Source organism: Heterodontus francisci, chromosome 4 (assembly GCF_036365525.1).
Source record: "Heterodontus francisci isolate sHetFra1 chromosome 4, sHetFra1.hap1, whole genome shotgun sequence".
Taxonomy (NCBI): domain Eukaryota; kingdom Metazoa; phylum Chordata; class Chondrichthyes; order Heterodontiformes; family Heterodontidae; genus Heterodontus; species Heterodontus francisci.
In genome coordinates this window covers 158,004,392-158,026,895 of record NC_090374.1, presented here as the reverse complement: position 1 = coordinate 158,026,895, position 22,504 = coordinate 158,004,392, and the positions used below count along the sequence as shown (strand labels likewise).

At 44.6% G+C, this 22,504-nt stretch overlaps 1 protein-coding gene across 6 annotated transcripts in view; it reads left to right on the top strand.

Moving 5' to 3' along the window:
- ugt2a5 (UDP glucuronosyltransferase 2 family, polypeptide A5) overlaps positions 1-9,619 on the top strand; it is a 131,999-nt gene extending 122,380 nt beyond the window's left edge. For 5 of the 6 annotated variants that reach the window (XM_068030455.1, XM_068030458.1, XM_068030457.1 and 2 more), the window contains one exon: positions 1,119-9,619. In XM_068030455.1, the coding sequence (XP_067886556.1) occupies positions 1,119-1,401 (283 nt within the window). In that variant the 3' untranslated portion in view covers positions 1,402-9,619. The remainder of the gene's footprint in view (positions 1-1,118) is intronic. The other variant, XR_010974936.1, reaches the window with a different exon arrangement.
- Positions 9,620-22,504: the final 12,885 nt, after the last annotated feature.

The following is a 22,504-nucleotide window of genomic DNA, read 5'->3' as shown; positions in this document are numbered from 1 at the left end:
GGCCGGTTCCCATCCGCCTACTGTAAAATTCCAGCCTATGCTTCTACTACTGAAATCCAAAATGCATTTGGACTTTGTTTAATGGTGTTATCCACCTGCACCCATACTTTTAAGGAATCATAGCCAGAAGACATGAGCGTTGCTATATAAATGCAACTTCTTTGCAATTAATTGCAAAAATAATCCAAATCATGGGAGGACAACATACATACTGTATGTTATCAAATCGTTTGTGTGGCGTTTTTCCTCTGTAGTTAAAAATACTTCACCTCCTGGTTACACTCAATATGTTACATAAAGAGACTAGGTGATCATATCTATCCGTCACTTGCAAACATATATAGGGAACATTTTGAAAATTAGAAAGCCATGGAGGCTAACATGCTGGCATGAAATGAACTTTTTGAAGGAAACTGTTCCATCAATGGAACCTGCTTGCTAATTGTCTGTTAAGATGAAAATTCACTAAAAAAAAAGGGTAACGAAGTAAAACCAGTGAGCAACTCACTATGTTTCTGTAATAATTGTAATGATTATCTTTATCACTACACTTCCTGATTTACTTGTCCTCCCCTTTGCTCTTTACAATCTCGATAGCGATCTGCACGATGGGACAGAATATGCAAATGGGACAATACTGTTCACCCATCTCCCCGTGCTTATTGACCTACATTGGTTACTAGCCCATCAAACTCTCACATTTAAAATTCTCATTCTTGTGTTCAAATCCTTCTTCTCCAGTCCAATAATCTTCAAGAACTTTGTGTTCCTCCAATTCTAGCCTCTTGTGCAGCCCTGAATTCCTTCGTCCCACAATTGGCAGCTTGCCTTCAGCTGTCTAGTTCCTAAGCTCTGGATTTATCCTCCGCCCCAAACCTCTCCGCCTTTAAGACCCTCCTTAAAACCTCTTTGACCAAGCTTTTGGTCACCTGGCCCAATGTCTCCTTCTTTGGCTCGGTATCAGTTTTTTGTTGGATTATGCTCCTGTGAATTGCCTTAGGATATTTTACTAAGATAAAGGCACTCACTGATAAATGTATGGCGTTGTTGATACATGGGTGTTGGGGGTTAAATGGGGTAAAATAAGGCAGCAAAAAAAACTGTCTTTCTTTCTTTAGGTACAAAGAAAATGCAGTGAAGTTATCTCAAATTCAGCATGACCAGCCAATGCGTCCATTGGAGAGAGCGGTGTTCTGGATTGAGTTTGTAATGCGCCACGGAGGAGCTAAACATTTGCGGCCTGCTGCACACTCGCTGTCCTGGTACCAGTACCATTGCCTAGATGTGGTAGCATTCCTGTGTGCCTGTTTAGCAGCCATCATATTTGCTGTCAGAAAATGTTGCATGTTTTGCTGCAGAAAATTCAAGCACACAAGGGGAAAGAAAAACAAGTCTGAATAATGGTTTAATAATTCATAGATCACCTTGAAATTTATAATACCATTTAATTACATTGGAATTTCTATTATTGTGGGTTGAAGTTGCACAGTGCCTCAAACCAATGAATACTATTGTCTAAATAGAGTACAAAAAAATCTCATTAGAGTGCATGATCATGTTTATTGCCAACAGTGTGATTTCAACTGCTGCTGAATCACTCATTGCATCCAATTGATGCATCTTCCAAAATTCAAGCTATGCTTTGTGTTGGACTTTTATACTTTTTAAAAATATTCATTCTCAAGATGTGGGCATCATTGGCAAGGCCATTTGTTGCCCATCCCTCATTGCATTTGTACAGCTGCTGGTGGTCCTTCTTGCTGCAGTCCACATGCTGAAGATATTCCCATATTGCTGCTAGGTCAGGAGTTTCAAGATTTTGACCCAGCGATGATAAAGGAATGGTGATATATGTCCAAGTTGGGATGGTGTGTAACAGTTTATAGAGGCAAACCAATGGAAAAATGTCCGTCCATTTATTAATTTGTACACGTGCATCTCTACACTGGAGCAAAAATGTTTGTAGGAATTATGTAAAATGGATGTTTTGTGCCTCAATGCTTTAAATATTGATAACATGGCAAACTTGACAGCATCACAGATCAAAATGTTGCACAAAATCTGCCAGATTAAGACTTCCACTTACCCCCTCATCAGCAAAGTTCTATCCAAGTATCGTGATTAGTTCCCTACCTGTCATGGTACCTGCTCCTGGCTCAACTTGCCACAGCAAATAATTAACTGTGTGCTGCAGATAAAGGGTTTCCTGATTTTATGATTTAATATGTGCTAGGTTACTTCACAAGGCCACAACTCAAAGGGTTATGAATCTTTGAAATTCTCTATTCCAGAAGGTTGTGGATGCTCAATTGTTGAATATATTTAAGGCTGAGATAGACAAATTTTTGGTCTCTCAGGGAATTAAGGGATATGGGGAGCAGGCAGGAAAGTGGAGTTGAGGCTGAAGATCAGCTATGATTGTATTGAATGGCAGAGCAGGCTCCTGCTCCTATTTCTTATGTTTTTATGTTCTTATGACTTTATGCTCTGTAGCACTGAGCTGAGAGTGTGAATTGTAGGAGCTGCGCAACAAGAGGGAAGGAACTAACCATAATATCGGACAAGCTTTCTCCCTGGCCCCAAGCCAATAATCTGCCAATATAGGTACTCAACTGCACAGAACACACACACCTGACTCCATGTTTCTCTGCGCATCAGTTACCCAGCCTGCCAAATGATCTTTTGTTGCCAAAAGTCACTTCATCTCAACCCCATAAGGTAGACATGAAGTTATTAATAAAATATCCTGCAATCCAATGTATTAAAGAGGAATTTAACATATTCAGACACCGTGAAAGTTTGGTGAAAACTGTCTTTTGCGAGCATAATAGGGTTTGTGCAGATATTAAAATGATGGCAGAGTAGGAATTCACTTCCCCCAACAATTTTTAATTAACTCTACATGAACAACTTATTTGTATATTAGTATTCTGAAATTTGCCTTGTAATCTAAATGGATGAACTCCAGGCTATCAGGAACTCCAGAACTTGTAGAACATCTCGAGAAACAACGCAGCCTCCCTTCATGTGCCATCTTTAATACTATAAACTATGAAACTGTTTCTCACCACCTTAGCATAGAGTTCCCTATGTTCAAGTTTTACATTGTATTTTTGAAGCTGTTTGTAAGCTTTACCGAACTTTGTAAGTTGGCACGTGATGCAGTCTGATCTGGGAGCCATATGACTCACCAAGTTTCTGTTTTCTCAATGATCTTTTGACTTGCATCTCCCTACCTCACTGTTGCCTCAGTCTTACCAGCCTTTCATTGAGTACTTTCAGTCACTGGTGTCACTCTCTTTGACCTCTTAACACACTCTCCAATTGTGTTCATCCTCCCTGTGCATAGCTCCAGCGTCTCATGCTGTTTCAGTCTTGACATCGGTCATGCTTTGACGGTTTTGGCTCTGCTGCTGGCCAAAGTGCCTTTATCCACTGCTATTGGAGAGGAATATTACAAATTGAACAGTCAAGAAACTTCATCCTCTTTGAGTTTTTGGCCAGGACCTGTGGTAAAGGCAGCATCTGGTTGTTGAAAAAGGGCTTCTCCTTCATTTGACCAAAGAGAAAGTCGCCTTCTTTAATCCTCTAAGGTCCAGGCAAGTCTGGCAACTCATGTCGCCAATCTTTGTTGCACACAAATGTGCAAAGAAGAACAGAATTGTGGCCTAGATGAAAGGAGTTCCTTGGCTATATTCGACCCATGGACAATGTCCCAGACATCGCTCTCCTCGAAGCCGTTTGTGCACCCTTCTTTCTCAGCCAATTAATCCTGGCAGGGTAGATAATAAAATTAAAGTGGCTTGTCTGTGTGAGGGGAGCAGTCATTCATTTTCACAATACAGTTTTGATGGTCATAGATGACTTGATTGTTGATGGAATTCCCATGTGCTTCATGAAGTTGACGAGATTGTTTATGAGGTTTTATTGAGAACACAGTTGAGTTTGGGGAATACTGCCATGTGAAAACAAAATTGAACAAATATCTCATTCTGCTGTCAGCTACCAATGGGAATCATGATAAAATTGTTTGTCCCGGTGAAGAATACATTAGTCACCTGCTTGATCTGTGAACTGCAGATTGACTGATATTGCTGATGTTCCCGGTGACAACACAATGAGCCAGAAGTATAGAAGGCAAAGGCAAACCTCTGACATTCTATGGTAGATGTGCCTCAGCTTGTAGATAGCATGTTTGTGGCTGAGGGAAATCCACCTCTGACAGCACAGAAAAAGAGAGATGTCCATTTTCAAAATTATAATTGTAAGATGTGGCAGCCAAGCTCAAGCAAATAACTGACAAAAAATAGCACATATAATTTTTAATACACCAGCCCAGTGGGAATGGAGCAGGTGACAGTTTTGTGGGAGGGTGTTCACACCATCTTTCCCATGCATTCAGCAAGCGCACAGCATTTTAATCGCAGGCCCAACTAAAACCGGCGCAATATCCAACTGGCTAGTGAAAGTTGGCAGCAGGCAAGAGCCTAGCTGCAAGAGGCCTAGTTAAGTAAGATTTTAACAATTTTTTAAAAGTTTCTTATGGGTCAGGAGGAGGAGGAGTATTCCATCTGCACGCCTCCCCCCCACAACCCCACTCCCCACCCCCCCCCCCCCCCACCTCAAAAATACCTTGGGCCTTCCCAGCCCTAGCCACCTCTCTTACCCCGGCCTTGATTGGGGACTTACTGACCCCCCTCAATTCCTAACTTATCTTGCTAGGTACCATTTCCCTGGGTCCCTGGAGGTGGTCTGACCCCATAAATATTGACTGCCCTCTATTGGCGGTGGCATCATTCCCGCTGACTTTGAGTGGGTATCTGTGTTGGGGCATTCAGATGAGGCCCTGGAGTTAAATCGGTCAGGCATCATACTCTGGGTGGGGCTAGGGGTGGGGTGGACAATTTGCTGCCCTCGTACTCCTGATTCCAGCCCCAAGTTAAAATCAGGGCTAGAGTTTTATTGTTCAATTGATGAGTTATTTTTACTTTCTAATTCTTTCTTGACATGTGTCTGCAAGTACATTCTCGCAAAGAGACCGAGCAACTGAAATGCTCCCAGATCTTTACCAGTACCAGTCCATAACTGATTACGAAGGAAATGTTTGAAAATGATCCCGAGTGACTTGCCATTTGCATAGATTGTTGTATTTGGTGCTTTCCTCTAAGGGTACAATTGGCATTAGGAATTTACAACATATGAAATAGCAATTACAGTATATTTTGCCACTTCATGGCAGTTCGTGCTCACCCAAGTGTGTGAGATACTTTGGGATTCTCACAGAAAAGGGGGCACTGAGAATATAGTGCACCAAAACCTTCCACAGGGACACTTGGGAAAATTCTAGATTTCCCACATTGCTTCATCTTTGTAAGTGTTTATTTTTACTTGCAGGGAATATCCTAGATTCTTACATTAGAAAAGCCCTTGGTCTATGGAAAAACTCCTAGGGTTGGATTTTCATTATGGAGGTGGGAAACTTGAGCCGGGTCTGTTTTTGGGTCAGAAATCTGCCTCTGGTGGGAAACTGATTCAGGTTCAGATTTTCAAATGGATAAGCTCTTAATTGACATGGAGACAGGTTTCCCGCCCACTTAGAACCAGTGAAATTAAAAATTGGAATGGGTCAGATGAAGTCTGGGGCTCATGTAGACACCCCACAGCAGCCATTACTGAAGCTGCTGGTTGTCCTGAGGGAGAGATCTGCAGTTTGTGCCAAAACCTTCCACTGCACCAATGGGATGCGAAATATCACAGGGGAGCTGAGGCCTGGCACCTGGGGCAGGGCAGACCCTCACTTCATCGATGCCGACCTGGATCTAATACTGGCCGTGAGGGAAGGAGGGAGGCCCTCTTCCTGGAGGGTGGCAGGAGGAGGCCACCTCGTTATGCAGCAGGGGCATCTCCCTGTTCAATGTTATCCCCCTGCATCCCCTCTTCTTCCTCCCCTCTTACCTCCTGCTCCTTTCCCGATTAACTGTCTCTTTCCAGGGCCTCACTGTCCTCACCGTGCACACCTCTTTGGAGGGCCATGTTATGGAGGACACAGCAGACTACCATAATGACCAAGGCCCTTGCAGGAGGGTATTGGAAGGCACCACCTGAGCAATCCAAGCACCGGATTCGCATCTTCAGAAGCCTGATGGCCTGCTCAATCGTTGGCCTGCTGAGCAGGTGGCATTGGTTGTATTGCCTCTGTGCCTCTGGCTTCAGCTCCCAGAGAGGGGTCAGTAGCCATGTCTCCTTGGATCCATCCATGCACATTTTGGGGATGGAGTGAAGATCTGTGCAGCCTGGACTGGCGGAGAATGAAGGAGTCATGACAGCTGCCAGGAAAGCGAGTGCACACATGGAGGAAGCTCTTGTGGTCGCAGACCAGTTGGATATTGTGGGAGTGGAAGCCCTTCACGTTGATGGCACAATCAATGATGCCCTGGACCTGAGGGAATTGATCGATGGAGGCGAAACCCACTGCCCTCTGTGCCAATGCAGGCTCATCTGAGTCAAAGTGGATGTAGTCCACCACCCTCCTGAATGTGACATCCATGACCTGCCTGATGACATGATGAACTGCCAACTGTGAGATGCCACCTAGGTCTGCAGCTGATCCCTGGAATGACCTGGTTGCATAGAAATTCAGGACAACGGAGACCTTGACAGCTGCAGGTAAAGGACTGCCTTGGAGGCTGTGCAGCCTCAGGTCATTGTGGACCAGAGCACAAAGGTCCGAGACCATCTGTCTGGATAGGCACAGCATCAGTGGCACTGATGCTCTGTCATTTGCATGTAGCTGTCTCTCGAGCAGTAGACCCGACGTCTTGGGTAGCGCCTTCTTCTCCTTGCAGACCCCGCTGTGCTGCTCTGGTTTCCTGCTGTACAGAAGGTTACACCTGCTGAAGCTCATCCTGGCTGCTCTGTCCAATGTCAGAATGGTCTGTTGCCATCTGAACTCCCTCAGCTGGGCTTGGTGTGTTCACCAGGCCTTTCCTGCCAACCCCAGCTGCCCCAGTGATGCCAGTGGCCTCCGTCCCTCTCCAGATTCCTCCCACTCACGACCGACACAATCAAGTCTTACAGCTCCAGCAATCTCTACTCTGTGGCACTTTTGGAGCAGTTGAGCTTTATTTTGGACCTCAGCATCATGTTAATCAGCCCTTCCCATAGTCCTCATGAAACTCCGCATTGTTCATGTCTTTAACATCCCAGCTGTGCTCCAGACATGACATTCTCCCCGTGCCCATCCTTTGAAAATCACAAATTGCTGCTGCAAGCCTGTTAATGAACTCCACAATGAGTTCAACAGCTGATTAATTAGAGGCATGCAGCCTTGCTGTTTCCTCCCTCCAGGCGTCCTTTTAAAAATAGCTTTGCATTCCAAAGGCTGCGGGACCTGGTGCTGACCTCCGAGAACGCGATCTTCAAATAGTGCCCACATCTACATCCGCTCCCAGCGGGTTTTGAAAATCCAGCCCCTAGTCTTTCGCTCCAGTGACTGGATAGATATACTACTTTTCTCCTTTCCTGACAGGCAAAACGTTTTTTTTTTTAAACAGACTTTTTAAAACACGATGTTCAAGCAAAAGGGGACGGTGCCGGTGGGGGGGGTGGGGGGGGGGGGGTGGTGGGTGGCATTGCTTGTTCCTGAGAGAGCATTTGCAAGTGGATGCTGCATGGTTTTGGATATCTGAGGCTGTACCATTTGGTTGAGAAACGCTAACCTCAGTGATGTCTACAGTCTAAGATGTATCTTTTGTAAAGGAGTATTTGCACCACTTAAGTCTCAACGTATCATGCAGAGTGGAAGCACCATTGATTTTATCTGATGGCTTTTGAGTTGTTAGTTATATTAGAAAGAAAGAAAGACATGCATTTATAGAGTGCCTTTCATGACCTCAGATGTCCTAATATGTTTTACATTCAATGCCTTTGAATTGTAGTCTCTGTTTTGTAATGTAGGGTAATGGATCAACTGATTTGCACCCAGAAAGGTTCCACAAACAGCAATGTGGTAATCACTACATAAACATTTTTTAAAGTACTGTTGGTTTAGGGATAAATATTGACCAGGAGACCTACCCTGCTCTTCTTCCAACAGTGAAATGGGATTTTCTTATGTCCACCTGAGATGGCACAAGGGTCTTGGTTTAACATCTTATCCAAAAGTTGGCTCCTCTGACAGTGGACACTCCCTCAGTACAATGCAGTGTTAGGACTTGAAGCCACAACTGTCTGACTTGGGCCAAGAGTGCTACCACTGAGCCAATATGGGACTAAAGTCTGTGAAATATGGGGTAGATGAGTGGTTTATATGGGTGGTTATTAGTTTTCATTATATTCATTGGAGTTCAGAAGAATGAGAGGTGATTTTATTGAAACATGTAAGATTCTGAGGGGGCTTAACAGGATAGACGCTGAGAGGATGTTTCCCTTTGTGGGTAAATCTAGAGCTAGGAGGCACAGCTAAAGGGTCTCCCTTTTAAGATGGAGATGAGGAGGAATTTCTTCTCTGAAAGAGTCATTAATCTTTGGAATTCTCTACCCAGACAGCAGTGGAGGCTGGGTCATTGAATATATTCAAAGCTGAGCTAGACTGATTTTTGATCCAAGGGAGTTATGGTGGGTAGGCAGGAAAATGGAGTTAAGGCCACAATCAGATCAGCTATGATTTTATTGAATGGTGGAACAGGCTCGAGGGGCCAAATGGCCTCCTCCTGCTCCTATTTCTTATGTTGTTATTATTACTCATTATTTCTTACCAGGCCATATTCACCAACTTTGATTTCCCTAGGTTATGCATGGTCTTTTCAATCACCGTACTCCTTCACTATTGGAGCGCTCGCGTGTTTGGATGTAACATTGTTTAACATCATACTAAATTGGTGCCTTATTAAATTCATAGTGGTACAGCATTGCAACTCAGGAAGAAGGAGGAAGCAACCATTCCAATGGTGCTTGCTGCATAGCCAGCTGAACTCTGAAACATTTATTTAGAGATACAGCACTGAAACAGGCCCTTCGGCCCACTGAATCTGTGCCGACCAAGAACCACCCATTTATACTAACCCTACAGTAATCCCATATTCCCTACCACCTACCTACACTAGGGGCAATTTACAATGGCTAATTTATCTATCACCTGCAAGTCTTTGGCAGTGGGAGGAAACCGGAGCACCCGGTGAAAACCCACGCGGTCACAGGAAGAACTTGCAAACTCCGCACAGGCAGTACCCTGAATTGAACTCGGGTCCCTGGAGCTGTGAGGCTGCGGTGCTAACCACTGCGCCGCCCAACATATTTGAGGAGTACAAGAGTTGGGCTGTTCTATTGTGTCACCGAGCACACTAATGTAACTAATTTTAAAACAAGGGAGAAATTGACTTCAGCTGAATCTTTTTGGGACTTAGACCAAGCTATGTGCTTTGTAAATCTTTTTATCTTTTTTAAATTCCTCAATACTGAGGCAGGGCAGAGTGGAAGATTGGTCCCCTGCCATCAAATGGAGCAACTGCTCTCCAGCTCTGCCCTCACTCTTGCAATGAAATTAAATGAAATCATTCGTACACACTTGGCATTGTGAATTGTTCTTTAAACAAATTAATAAAATGGAAGATCTTTCCAAGTTCTGCTTGTTGTTTGCTTTTTTCTATTTGTGTTTATTGTGTTTCACTCATTACAGCAAAATCAGTAGGAGAATGGGCTGCTCAGAATGGAATACCTTAAATGCCCATTATTTTGTTAGTTTATAAGTACACTTGGTACCAATTATGATAGTATCAAAACTATATAGAATGTGAAGTCTTTTAAAGAAGGAACATTCTGATGGTATCTGCATGGGATGTTCCCTTATAAGGAATCTACTTATCAATGGTGTCAGTGTGATGCACCTCAATGTGGCAGACGGGGTGACTTAATAAGGCAGGAGTTTTGTTTTGGTTTATTGTTTTGTTTTAGAGATACAGCACTGAAACAGGCCCTTCGGCCCACCGAGTCTGTGCCGACCATCAACCACCCATTTATACTAATCCTACACTAATTCCATATTCCTACCACATCCCCACCTGTCCCTATATTTCCCTACCACCTACCTATACTCGGGGCAATTGCTAATGGCTAATTTACCTATCAACCTGCAAGTCTTTGGCATGTGGGAGGAAACCGGAGCATCCGGAGGAAACCCACGCAGACACGGGGAGAACTTGCAAACTCCACACAGGCAGTACCCAGAATTGAACCCAGGTCGCTGGAGCTGTGAGGCTGCGGTGTTAACCACTGCACCACTGTGCCACCCTTTTTCCTGACGGCAGGTTGAGAATCAGATTAAGTTAGCGGTGTCTTTGTGACGGGTCAGTCCTCATGCCGACCTTTGGCAGGTTCCATTTTTTAATACATTTGCATGCAATGAATACTCAGTAACTTATAATTAATTACAATTAAGTCCTACCTTCCAGATTAACTGAGTAGCGTACAGGAATCTCATGGCACCTGCTTCACGGTCATTTCAAGGTGGCGCTCAACAGTCGTGTTTGTGCAGTCGTACCTATGGTCAGCGGTTTAGTTTGTTGAATTCAGCAACACAAGGAAGGGCAACAGGAGAATGGCAGTTTGACTAGAGGCTCGGGAACGGTAAGGGGGAAACGGGGTGGGGGCGGTAGTTTGGGTTCGGGTGAACGGAGGAGGGGCAGAGGGATCCAAAAAGAAGGACAGAGGGTGGGGACAGCTGAATGTAGGAATGAAGTGGGAAGGGTCTGGCATCCTGGTTGTGTTGAGGCGGATGGTGTGCAGTCAGTTAAGGTAACGGAAATGAGGGGCCTAAATGGAGGCGTCAGTAGTGTCCATATTGGGGGCCTGTGGTTCAAAGTCAGGGTGCTGGCTGACATAGGGAATGATCACAGTCATGGGAGGAGTTTGGTTTGGTAGGGGAGGGCAGGTCCAGTCTGAGTTTGGAGGATTCAAAGGTCTCATAAGGCAGGTCAGGTAATCTAACAAGTACTGTAAGATAAGGCGGGAGGGTCTAGGATCAGAGGGGGCATGAAGAAGGGGACGGGCATAGGAGAGAGGGCAGGGTAATGGGGTTTGGTTGAAGGGTTAAAGAGGGAAGGTGCAAGGTGATGTTGGGAGGGTCAAGGGTGATGGATGACAGGACGAGGGTGGAGGGTCATGGCCTCAAGCTGATGGCTCATACCCACCATAGTCTCAGGATATCTCAAGGTGCATGTGGGGCTGCAAGGATTGTGGATCAAATTGGGAGGAGGCCAGAGTGGGGTGGATGGAGTGTGTGTGGACAATGGGAGGAGTTTAGGAACTCAATGCATATCAATTCTATGGATGAAAGCATTGGACAAGGGTGTGTTCATATAACTGACTGCCTTATGAACACAGTTATGTTGTTAGAATAACCCGGGTCTCATATACCCAACTTTCGCACAAACCTGGGAGTAGGGGGAGAGGATGCTGCTAAGGAGGACTTTTGCTGCTCAGCAACTGAATCTGCAGCACCAGCAGCAGGCAGCACGACAGTGCACAAATGAGAGTGCCAGCTGAGCCTGCATGTTCAGCCATGTCTAACAGACTGGCAAGTTCAATACTGGACGCTAATGTAAACATTCATTAAAGATTATTTGATGAAACTCAGCATCATTATTTCCACATTAAATGCAATGTCTGTACCTCCTCTGTAACCATCAAAGTGTGCCAACCATGAGGCATGCCATTATATTTAACTCTCCGACTAAGCTAGTCCAAACAAAATAAAGTTAATGCACACATGAGTAACTTCATACAGATATATTGTGAAATATTTACACGTTACAAAAATAGTTGAAGGACACCATGTCACCATTGTGGTCTCAATAACTCTTATGTTTATGTTTATGATCATTCTTTTGGGCCTCCTTATCTCGAGAGACAATGGATACGCGCCTGGAGGTGGTCAGTGGTTTGTGAAGCAGCGCCTTTATAGCCACTCCAGGCACTGCTCCACAAACCACTGACCACCTCCAGGTGCTTACCCATTGTCTCTCGAGACAAGGATGCCAAAGAAGAAGAAGAAGAAGGTCTGCAAATTTACATGGGGATACATTATTCTGGATCTAGTGACTGTAATATCACTATAAAGAAAATACAGGTCTGACTTCTCTGGTTAAGGCAGTGAGTCACTGAGCTATGCAGATCAAGAAGGTCTAAGAAAGGTCCCCAGTCTGTGCAGACTCAGCTGATTTCAGCTAAAACAGCACCAGGTGTTGATACAGTTAGCCTCAGCAGCCTGTGTTTGGAAGGCCAATATAAAATTTGCTATAGTTCTGCTTCTGGTCATTATAAAGCAACTTTTGCTACGAAAGAATAAGTGTGGACAACAATGAGGGAAGAATCACTTTAGGATCAGTCTTTCAAATGTCTCCATGGCCTCGCCCCTCCCTATCTCTGCAATCTCCTCCAGCCCCACACCCCTCCGAGATATCTGCGCTCTCCATATTCTGCCCTCTTGTGCATCCCTGATTTTAATCGCTCCACCATTGGTGGCTGCGCCTTCTGTTGCCTCTGCCCCAAGCTCTGAAATACCCTCCCTACACCTCTCTGCCTCTCCACCTCGCTTTCCTCCTTTAAGACATTCCTTAAAATCTACCTCTTTGACCATTTTGGTCATCTGACCTAATATTTCCTTTTGTGGCTCAGTGTTATACTTTATTTTATAACGCTCATGTACAGCACCTTGGGATGTTTTATTACATTAAAGGCGCTATATAAATATAAGTAGTTGTTGTTGTAGGATATGATTCCACCACCCCACCAATGGATCGATTAAAATAGGGATGTGCAAAAGGCCAGAATTGAAGAAGAGCAGAGATCTTGGAGGATTGTAGTACTGTAGGGGAGGGGCCATAGAGGGATTTGAAAACAGGATGAGAATTTTAAAATGAAGACATTGCTAGACCAGGAGCCAATGTAGGTCAGTGAGAACAGGGGTGATAGGTGAATGGGATTTGGTGCGAGTTAAGACATGGACAGCAAAGTTTTGGATGATCTCAAGTTTACAGATGGTAAAATGTTGGAGGCCAACCAGGAGTCCATTAGAATTGTCAAGTGTATCACAGAATCACAGAATTGTTACAGCGCAGAAGGAGGCCATTTGGCCCATCATGTCTGCACTGCCTCTAGATTCCTTCCCTGCTTGGATGCAGGAACAGTCACAGGCCAACCCATAGAGGGGTTCCCCCGCAACCCTCCCCCACCCCCCCAACAACCCCTCTCACCTGCTCCCCCGCCCCCACCCCTACACAGCAGTAGCCTGGATGCTGAATCTATCTTTGAATTAAAAGTTGGACAGAGGGCGCCGCCATCTTGAAGTGCCCTCTCGCTTACTTACCTTCCATTGCAGCCTGCTGCTCCTCTCAAGCTGGAAGAACTCTGATTGACCGTCCAGCTTTGAGAGCTTGCCCACCACCCTTAATTGGACAGCGAACCTGTCTCAAGGCCATTAATTGTCTGCACCAGGGACAATCACAGGTGAGTGACTGTTTCCTTACGAGGGCGGATTTGGGACTTGGAAACAGTCTGACCTCTGTTTCCCGTCCCCAGAACAAAAATCCAGCCCATGGTGTGGTGCAGCAACAAGAGAGACATGGTGCAGATGAGTAATAACTGAGAAAGGAGCTAATGTAATATAAATACAGGCATACCCCAGCGCAGTAGCAACTAAGACAGAGTCCAGTGTTAAATCAACAGCGAAAAGGTCTAATGAAATTATAAGTGGGACAGTGCCTAGTGGAATATAAACAGAGGCATGGTCTAGTGTAGTAAAAACAAAGACAGGGCCCAGTGCAATACATGCACAGTATAATGCGTAAATCTAGAGTTACTGTCAGTGTTCCTATGCTCCTCCATAGGGTATATGTAGAGGTTCCCACAGACAACAATCTCCATTGCAATCATGAATTGATGAGAACTTTCACTCTAACACTATAACACTCTCATTGTAAAAACCCTGGAAAAAGTTACACCTCGTTGCATGTAACTGGATTTTTAACTGCATGCTAACTTCCTAATTACAGGTAAACAATCTTACTGTCCCTGAAAGGCTAAGTTTATATTTGTAGAATGTCAGATTTCTCCACAATGATTAAACATTCCACATATTTTGAAAAACATATTTTGTTTTTAAAAGTTTGTTTAACATTATTTTAGCTTCTATCTTAATAGTCATACATATATTTCACTATCAGAAAATTTTAATTAAAAGGGAAATATTTTAAGTGCCGTTAACTTCCCATTTTGCTGTGTATGAATACTTGAATTTGATTGGTTGCCTACCAGCTTGATAATATTACTGCTGCTGCATGCCAAGACATCCATTTGATTTGGCACCAGATTTAAACTAATGTGGGGAAAGGGAAATTCCTGCCACAGAGATCGCTAAAGCTTTGTGGTCAGCTTTCTTTGAGGTCAGCAGGTAGCATCCTTGCTTTGCTGCTGATTGCAAAATCCAGGCTATTAGGGAAGGTGACCAAACCCTTGGTCAAAGAGGTAAGTTTTAAGCAGAGTTTTAGAGGAGGGAAAAGAGGTAGAGAGGTGAAGAGGGTTCAGGAAGGATTTCCAGAGTTTAGGGCCTAGTTGACTGAAGGCATGGTCACCAATGGTGGAATGAAGGAAGTGGGGGATACACAAGTGACTAGAGTTGGAGGACTGTCTTGGAGGATTGGAGGAGGTTACAGAGAAAAGGATGGACAAAGCCATGGAGGGATTTGAGCATGAGGATGGCAATTTTTAGATTGAAGCATTGGTAACCTGTGAGCCTACGTAGGCCAGCGAGCACAGGAGTGATGGAGTAATGAGATTTGGTGCGAGTTAAGATATGAGCAGCAGAGTTTTAGATGAACTAAAATTTATGGAACGTAGAAGATGGGAGGTTGGCCAGGATAACATTGGAATAGTCCAATGTGAAGGTAACAAAAACACGAATGACTGTTTGGGAACCAGATAGGTAAGGCAGGGGTGGAGACGGACAATATTATGGAGGTGGAAGTATGCGATCTATGTGATATTGAGGATATGGGATCAGAAGCTCCACCTCTCTCCTCCTTTAAGCTTGTCCTTAAACCTTACTTGTTTTACTAAGCTTTTGGTCATTTGGCCTAATTTCTACTTATGTGGCTTTCAGATGTTTTATTACATTATAAATGACCTGGAAGAGGGTGTAGAAGGGTGGGTTAGTAAATTTGCGGATGACACTAAGGTCGGTGGAGTTGTGGATAGTGCCGAAGGATGTTGTAGGGTACAGAGGGACATAGATAGGCTGCAGAGCTGGGCTGAGAGATGGCAAATGGAGTTTAATGCGGAAAAGTGCGAGGTGATTCACTTTGGAAGGAGTAACAGGAATGCAGAGTACTGGGCTAATGGGAAGATTCTTGGTAGTGTAGATGAACAGAGAGATCTTGGTGTCCAGGTACATAAATCCCTGAAGGTTGCTACTCAGGTTAATAGGGCTATTAAGAAGGCATATGGTGTGTTAGCTTTTATTAGTAGGGGGATCGAGTTTCGGAGCCACGAGGTCATGCTGCAGCTGTACAAAACTCTGGTGAGACCGCACCTGGAGTATTGCGTGCAGTTCTGGTCACCGCATTATAGGAAGGATGTGGAAGCTTTGGAAAGGGTGCAGAGGAGATTTACTAGGATGTTGCCTGGTATGGAGGGAAGGTCTTACGAGGAAAGGCTGAGGGACTTGAGGTTGTTTCCGTTGGAGAGAAGGAGGAGGAGAGGTGACTTAATAGAGACATATAAGATAATCAGAGGGTTAGATAGGGTGGATAGTGAGAGTCTTTTTCCTCGGATGGTGATGGCAAACACGAGGGGACATAGCTTTAAGTTGAGGGGTGATAGATATAGGACAGATGTCAGAGGTAGTTTCTTTACTCAGAGAGTAGTAGGGGTGTGGAACGCCCTGCCTGCAACAGTAGTAGACTCGCCAACTTTAAGGGCATTTAAGTGGTCATTGGATAGACATATGGATGAAAATGGAATAGTGTAGGTCAGATGGTTTCACAGGTTGGCGCAACATCGAGGGCCGAAGGGCCTGTACTGCGCTGTAATGTTCTAATTCTAATTCTAAAGGCACTATATAAATGCAAGTTGTTGTTGCCCTAATGTTATCCTATGTTAAAGGTGCAATATAAATGAAAATTGTTTTTGTCATGCTTATGTTGTGCTAAAATAAATTGTAGCTATGAGGCCTTTCTCCAACTTTCCCTGAAACAGGATGTGTTGCTAAAATGCACTACTTGATTTGTCAAATCTTAACATTTAAACAATAACATATTTTAATGCACCCCACTGCCTATTTTTAAATAGTATTATTTTCACAGGAAAACAAACAGTCCCTCCCAGAAAAGCACACTTATACATTGTATTCTCATGGTGCAATATCCATCGCTATCTTAAACATGTACATTATACTTGCTAGCAAGGCTTGGGAAGATCTGCATTTGAGAAGCCAGAACAGGTCATTGTTTTGGATGAAAGGAGAGGGGAATGGTGATCCTGAGTTGTCCTCTAGATGGGGCAATAACAACTTGCATTTTATATAGTATCTTTAACATAAGAAATGCTTCCCTGGGTGCATCACAGGAGCGCATTCAGACAAAACTGACACCGAGCCAAAGAGGAAGATGTAATTTCTAAATAATGAAAAAAATTGTGGAAGAGCAGAAAGACCTAGGGGTCCATATATATAAATCACTAAAAACTAGTGGACAAAAAGTAATCAAAAAGGCAAATGGAGTGATAGCCTTCATCTCAAAGGGACTGTAATACAAATGGGGTGGAAGCAATGCTACAGTTGTGTAAAATTCTGCATTTGAAGTACTGCATACAGTTCTGGGCACTGCACCTCAGGAAGGATTTGAGAATCAAAGAATTATTACAGCAGTTTACTGTTCTGGTTGAATTTTTACACACGGCAATGAGAAGGTGAAAAGCATGCAAGGGCAAGAATATGGTTAAACTCCCTTTAGTTACACACTACTTAACAACTGTGCTAAAATTTCTTTGTACATTAATTCAAATGTCATTGAGTTGTTTTCCCGTGAATGGTTTAAATATTGATAGATTTTTGTGAGGTGAGGATATTAAGGGACATGGAACCAAGACAGGTAAATGGAGTAAAGATGCAGATCAGCCATGCTCTAACTGTCAGAACAGGCTTAAGGGGCTGAATGGCCTACCCTTGTTCCTATCTTCCGAGGAGGAGTGGTGACAAAAGCTTGGTCAAAGCAGTAAGTTTTAAGAAGCATGTTTCTTGTTCTGGTTGAACTCTTATGCACAGCAATGAGGAAAAGGTGAAAAGGATTCAAGGACACAAATTTAGTTTAACTCCTGAATGGCCTACTCCTATTCCTATAATAAAAACAAGAAATGCTGGAACCACTCAGCAGGTCTGGACACATCTGTGAAAAGAGAAGCAGAGTTAACGTTTCGGGTCAATGACCCATCTTCGGAAATGACAAATATTAGAAAAGTCACAGGTTATAAGCAAGTGAGATGGGGGTGGGGCAAGAGATAACAAAGGAGAAGGTGTAGATTGGACAAGGCCACATAGCTGACCAAAAGGTCATGGAGCAAAGGCAAACAATATGTTAACAGTGCTTCTCTTTTCACAGATGCTGCCAGACATGCTGAGTGGTTCCAGCATTTCTTGTTTTTATTTCAGATTTCCAGCATCCGCAGTATTTTGCTTTTACTCATTACTATGTTCCCTCTAGTTATGTACCACTTAACTGTGCTAAAATTCTGTTGTGTGTTAATTTGTGTGTCATTTGTGGCTCAGTTGGTAGTACTCTTGCCCCTGAATCACAATATTCTGGGTTCAAATTCCACTCCAGGACTTAAGCACAAAAATAAAGGCTGACACTCCAGTGCAGTACTAAGGAAGAGTACTACACTGTCAGAGGTACTAGCTTGCAGGTGAGATGTTAAACTGAGGCCCATCTGCCTGCCAAGGTAGATGTAAAAGATCCCATGGTACTATTTTGAAGACAAGCAGGGGAGTTATCCCTGGTGTCCTGGCCAATATTTATCCCTCAAACAATATCACAAAGACATATTTTTTTATTCTTTCATGAAATGTGGGCGTCGCTGGCTCAGCCAGCATATGTTGCCCATCCCTAATTTCCCTGAAGAAGGTGGTGGTGAGCCACTTTCTTGAACCGCTGCAGTCCATGTGGTGTAGGTACACCCACAGTGCTGTTAGAAAGGGAGTTCCAGGATTTTGACTCAGCAACAGTAAAGGAATGGCAATATAGTTCCAAGTCAGGATGGTGTGTGGCTTGGAGGGGAACTAGCAGGTGGTGGTGTTCCCATGCATTTGCTGCCCTTGACCTTCTAGGTGGTAGAGTTCACAGGTTTAAAATATTAAAAATATATTAAAACATACTAAAAACATCAAGGGATACAGGGACAGTGCAGGAAACTGGTGCTGAATTAGAAGATCAGTCATGATCTCATTGAATGGGCTCGAAGGGCTGAATGACCTACTGCTATTTTTTTTTGTTTTTTTATTCATTCACGGGATGTGGACGTCACTGGCGAGGCCGACATTTATTGCCCATCCCTAATTGCCCTTGAGAAGTTGGTGGTGAGCTGTCTTCTTGAACCGCTTCAGTCCATGTGAGGTAGGTACACGCACAGTGCTGATAGGAAGGGAGTTCCAGGATTCTGACCCAATGACAGTGAAGAAACAGCAATATAGTTCCAAGTCAGGATGCTGTGTGACTTGGAGGACAACTTGCAAGTGGTGATGTCCCCATACATTTGTTGCCCTGTCCTTCTAGTTGGTAGAGGTCACGGGTTTGGAAGGTGCTGTCTAAGGAGCCTTGGTGCATTGCTGCAGTGCACCTTGTAGATGGTACACACTGCTGCCACTGTGCGTCGGTGGTGGAGGAGTGAATGTTTGTGGATGGGGTGCCAATCCAGTGGGCTACTTTTTCCTGGATGGTGTCGAGCTTCTTGAGTGTTGTTGGAGCTGCACCCATCCAGGCAAGTGGAGAGTATTCCATCACATTCCTGATTTCTGCCTTGTAGATGGTGGCCAGGCTTTGGGGAGTCAGGAGGTGACTTACTCACCGCAGCATTCCTAGCCTCTGACCTGCTGTTGTATGGCTTATATTTATATGTCTACTCCAGTTCAGTTTCTGGTCAATGGTAGCCCCCAGGATGTTGATAGTGGGGGATTCAGCAATGGTAATGCCATTGAATGTCAAAGGGAGATGGTTAGATTCTCTCTTGTTGGAGATGGTCATTGCCTGGCACATGTGTGGCACAAATGTTGCTGGCCACTTATCAGCCCAAGCCTGGATATTGTCCAAGTCTTGCTGCATTTCTACACGGACTGCTTCAGTATCTGAGGAGTCGCGAATGGTACTGAACATTGTGCAATCATCAGTGAACATCCCCACTTCTGACCTTATGATTGGAAGGTCATTGATGAAGCAGCTGAAGATGGTTGGGCCCAGGACACTACACTGAGGAACTCCTGCAGTGATGTCCTGGAGCTGAGATGATTGACCTCCAACATCCACAACCATCTTCCTTTGCGCTAGGTATGACTCCAACTAGTGGAGAGTTTTCCCCCTGATTCCCATTGACTTCAGTTTTGCTAGGGCTCCTTGATGCCATACTTGGTAAATTCTGCCTTGATGTCAAGGGCAGTCACTCTCACCTCACCTCTCGAGTTCAGCTCTTTTGTCCATGTTTGAACCAAGTCTGTAATGAGGTCAGGAGCTGAGTGGCCCTGGCGGAACCCAAAATGAGCGTCACTGAGCAGGTTATTGCTGAGCAAGTGCCGCTTGATAGCACTATCGACAACACCTTCCATCACTTTACTGATGATTGAGAGTAGACTGATGGGGCGGTAATTGGCCGAGTTGGACTTGTCCTGCATTTTGTGTACAGGACATACCTGGGCAATTTTTCACATTACTGGGTAGATGCCAGTGTTGTAGCTGTATTGGAACAGCTTGGCTAGGGGCGCGGCAAATTCTGGAGCACAGGTGTTCAGTACTATTGCCGGAATATTGTCAGGGCCCATAGCCTTTGCAGTATCCAGTGCCTTCAGTCCTTTCTTGATATCACGCGGAGTGAATCGAATTGGCTGAAGTCTGGCGTCTGTGATGCTGGGGACTTCAGGAGGAGGCCGAGATGAATCATCAACTTGGCACTTCTGGCTGAAGATTGTTGCAAATGCTTCTGCCTTATCTTTCGCACTGATGTGCTGGGCTCCCCCATCATTGAGGATGGGGATATTTGTGGAGCCACTTCCTCCAGTTAGTGGTTTAATTTTCCACCACCATTCATGGCTGGATGTGGCAGGACTGCAGAATTTAGATCTGATCCGTTGGTTATGGGATCGCTTAGCTCTGTCTATCGCATGCTTCTTACACAGTTTGTCATGCAAGTTGTCCTGTGTTGTAGCTTAACCAGGTTGACACCTCATTTTGCGCCTCATGGATGCCCCGTTTTGCATTGCCAGATCTGTTTGAAATCTATCCCATTTAGCACAGTGGTAGTGCCACACAACATGATGGAGGGTGTCCTCAATGTGAAGGCGGGACTTCGTCTCCACAAGCACTGTGCAGTGGTCATTCCTATCAACACTGTCATGGACAGGTGCATCTGCGGCAGGCAGATCGGTGAGGACAAGGTCAAGTATGTTTTTCCCTCACCACCTGCCGCATACTCAGTCTAGTAGCTTTGTCTTTTAGGACTCGGCCAGCAGTGGTGCTACCGAGCCACTCTTGGTGATGGGCATTGAAGTCCCCCACCCAGAGTACAGCCTAAACCCTTGCCACCCTCAGTGGTTCTTCCAAGTGGTGATCAATACGGAGGAGTACTGATTCAGCAACTGAGGGAGGGCAGTAGGTGATAATCAGTAGAATTCCTTGCCCATGTTTGACCTAATGCCATGAGAATTCATGGGGTCCAGAGTCAATGTTGAGGGCTCCCAGACCAACTCCCTCCCCCCTGTATACCACTGTGTCGCCACCTCTGGTGGGTCTGCCCTACCGGTGGGACAGGACATACCTGGGGATTGTAATAGTAGTGTCAGGGACATTGTCTGTAAGGTATGATACTGTGTGTATGACTATGTCAGGCTGTTGCTTGACTAGTATGTGGGACAGCTCTCCCACCTTTGACACAAGCCCCCAGATGTTAATAAGGAGGACTTTGCAGGGTTTGCCATTGCCATTTCTGGTGCCTAGGTTGATCTGTCTGGTTTCATTCACTTTGTAGCAGTTAGATACAACTGAGTGGCTTGCTAGGCCATTTCAGAGTCAACCACGTTGCTGTGGGTCTGGAGACACATGTAGGCCAGACCAGGTAAAGACAGCAAATTTCCTTCACTAAAGGAACCAGATGGGCTTTTACAACAATTGACAATGGTTTCATGGCCATCATTAGACTAGTTTTTAATTCCAGATTTATTAGTCAAATTCCAATTCCACCTTCTGCTGTGGTTGGATTCAAACCCATACCCCCCAGAGAAATACCCTGGGTCTTTAGGTTACTAATGTAGTGACAATATGACTACGCCACCGCCTCCCCCCAAGGTGGAAGGTGTCGTCAAAGGAACCTTGGTGATTTGCTGCAGTGCATCTTGTATATGCTACATACTGCTGCAACTGTGCATTGGTGGTGGAGGGAGTGAATGTTGAAGGTGGATGGGGTGCCAATCAAGCAGGCTGCTTTGTCCCAGATGGTGTTGAGCTTCTTGAGTGTTGTTGGAGCTGCACCCATCTCGGCAAGTGGGGAGTATTCCATCAGACACCTGACTTGTGCCTTGCAGATGGTGGACAGGCTTTGGAGAGTCAGAAGGTGAATTTTTTGCTGCGAATTCCCAGCCTCTGGTCATTATCACATTGCTGTTTGTGCGCAAACTGGCTGCTGCGTTTCCTACAAGTTGCTACATTTTAAAGGTACTTCCTTGGCTGTAAAGTGCTTTGAGATGTCCAGTGGTTGTGAAAAGTGCTATATAAATGCAAGTCTTTCTTTTTCCTTTTTGTATGAATTGTTTCCCATGGATTGTTTTAGCAGGCGGGGGAGTGGGACTAGGTGAGTTATTCTTGCAGAGAGGATGGATACAATGGGCTGAATGGCATCCTTCTGTGATTTTTAGATAATAGAAAATAAAACTGGAATTATTGTTACAAAGCAAAGCCATCAAAAAGGCAGGTCATTTTATCTGGTGTGGACCTTTTGTCAGAAATGCTGTTATTTTCCAGCAATTTATTTTTTGTTATTACAGATTTTCAGTTTATTTTTGAACTGTACTACCAAAGTCTAAGTTAATGGCGGCTTAATTAAGCTAGATATTCTTTTTGGTCGAATGCAAGTTTCATTTAGCAAGTTCCCCACTGAAAACTCCCCAAAATAAGGACTCTTGAAACCTTCTCAGCACAGGAGTGAGGGTGAGGGAGGGGGAGACGCTGATTGTGACTTCACGGCGGCGCGCTTTGTGACG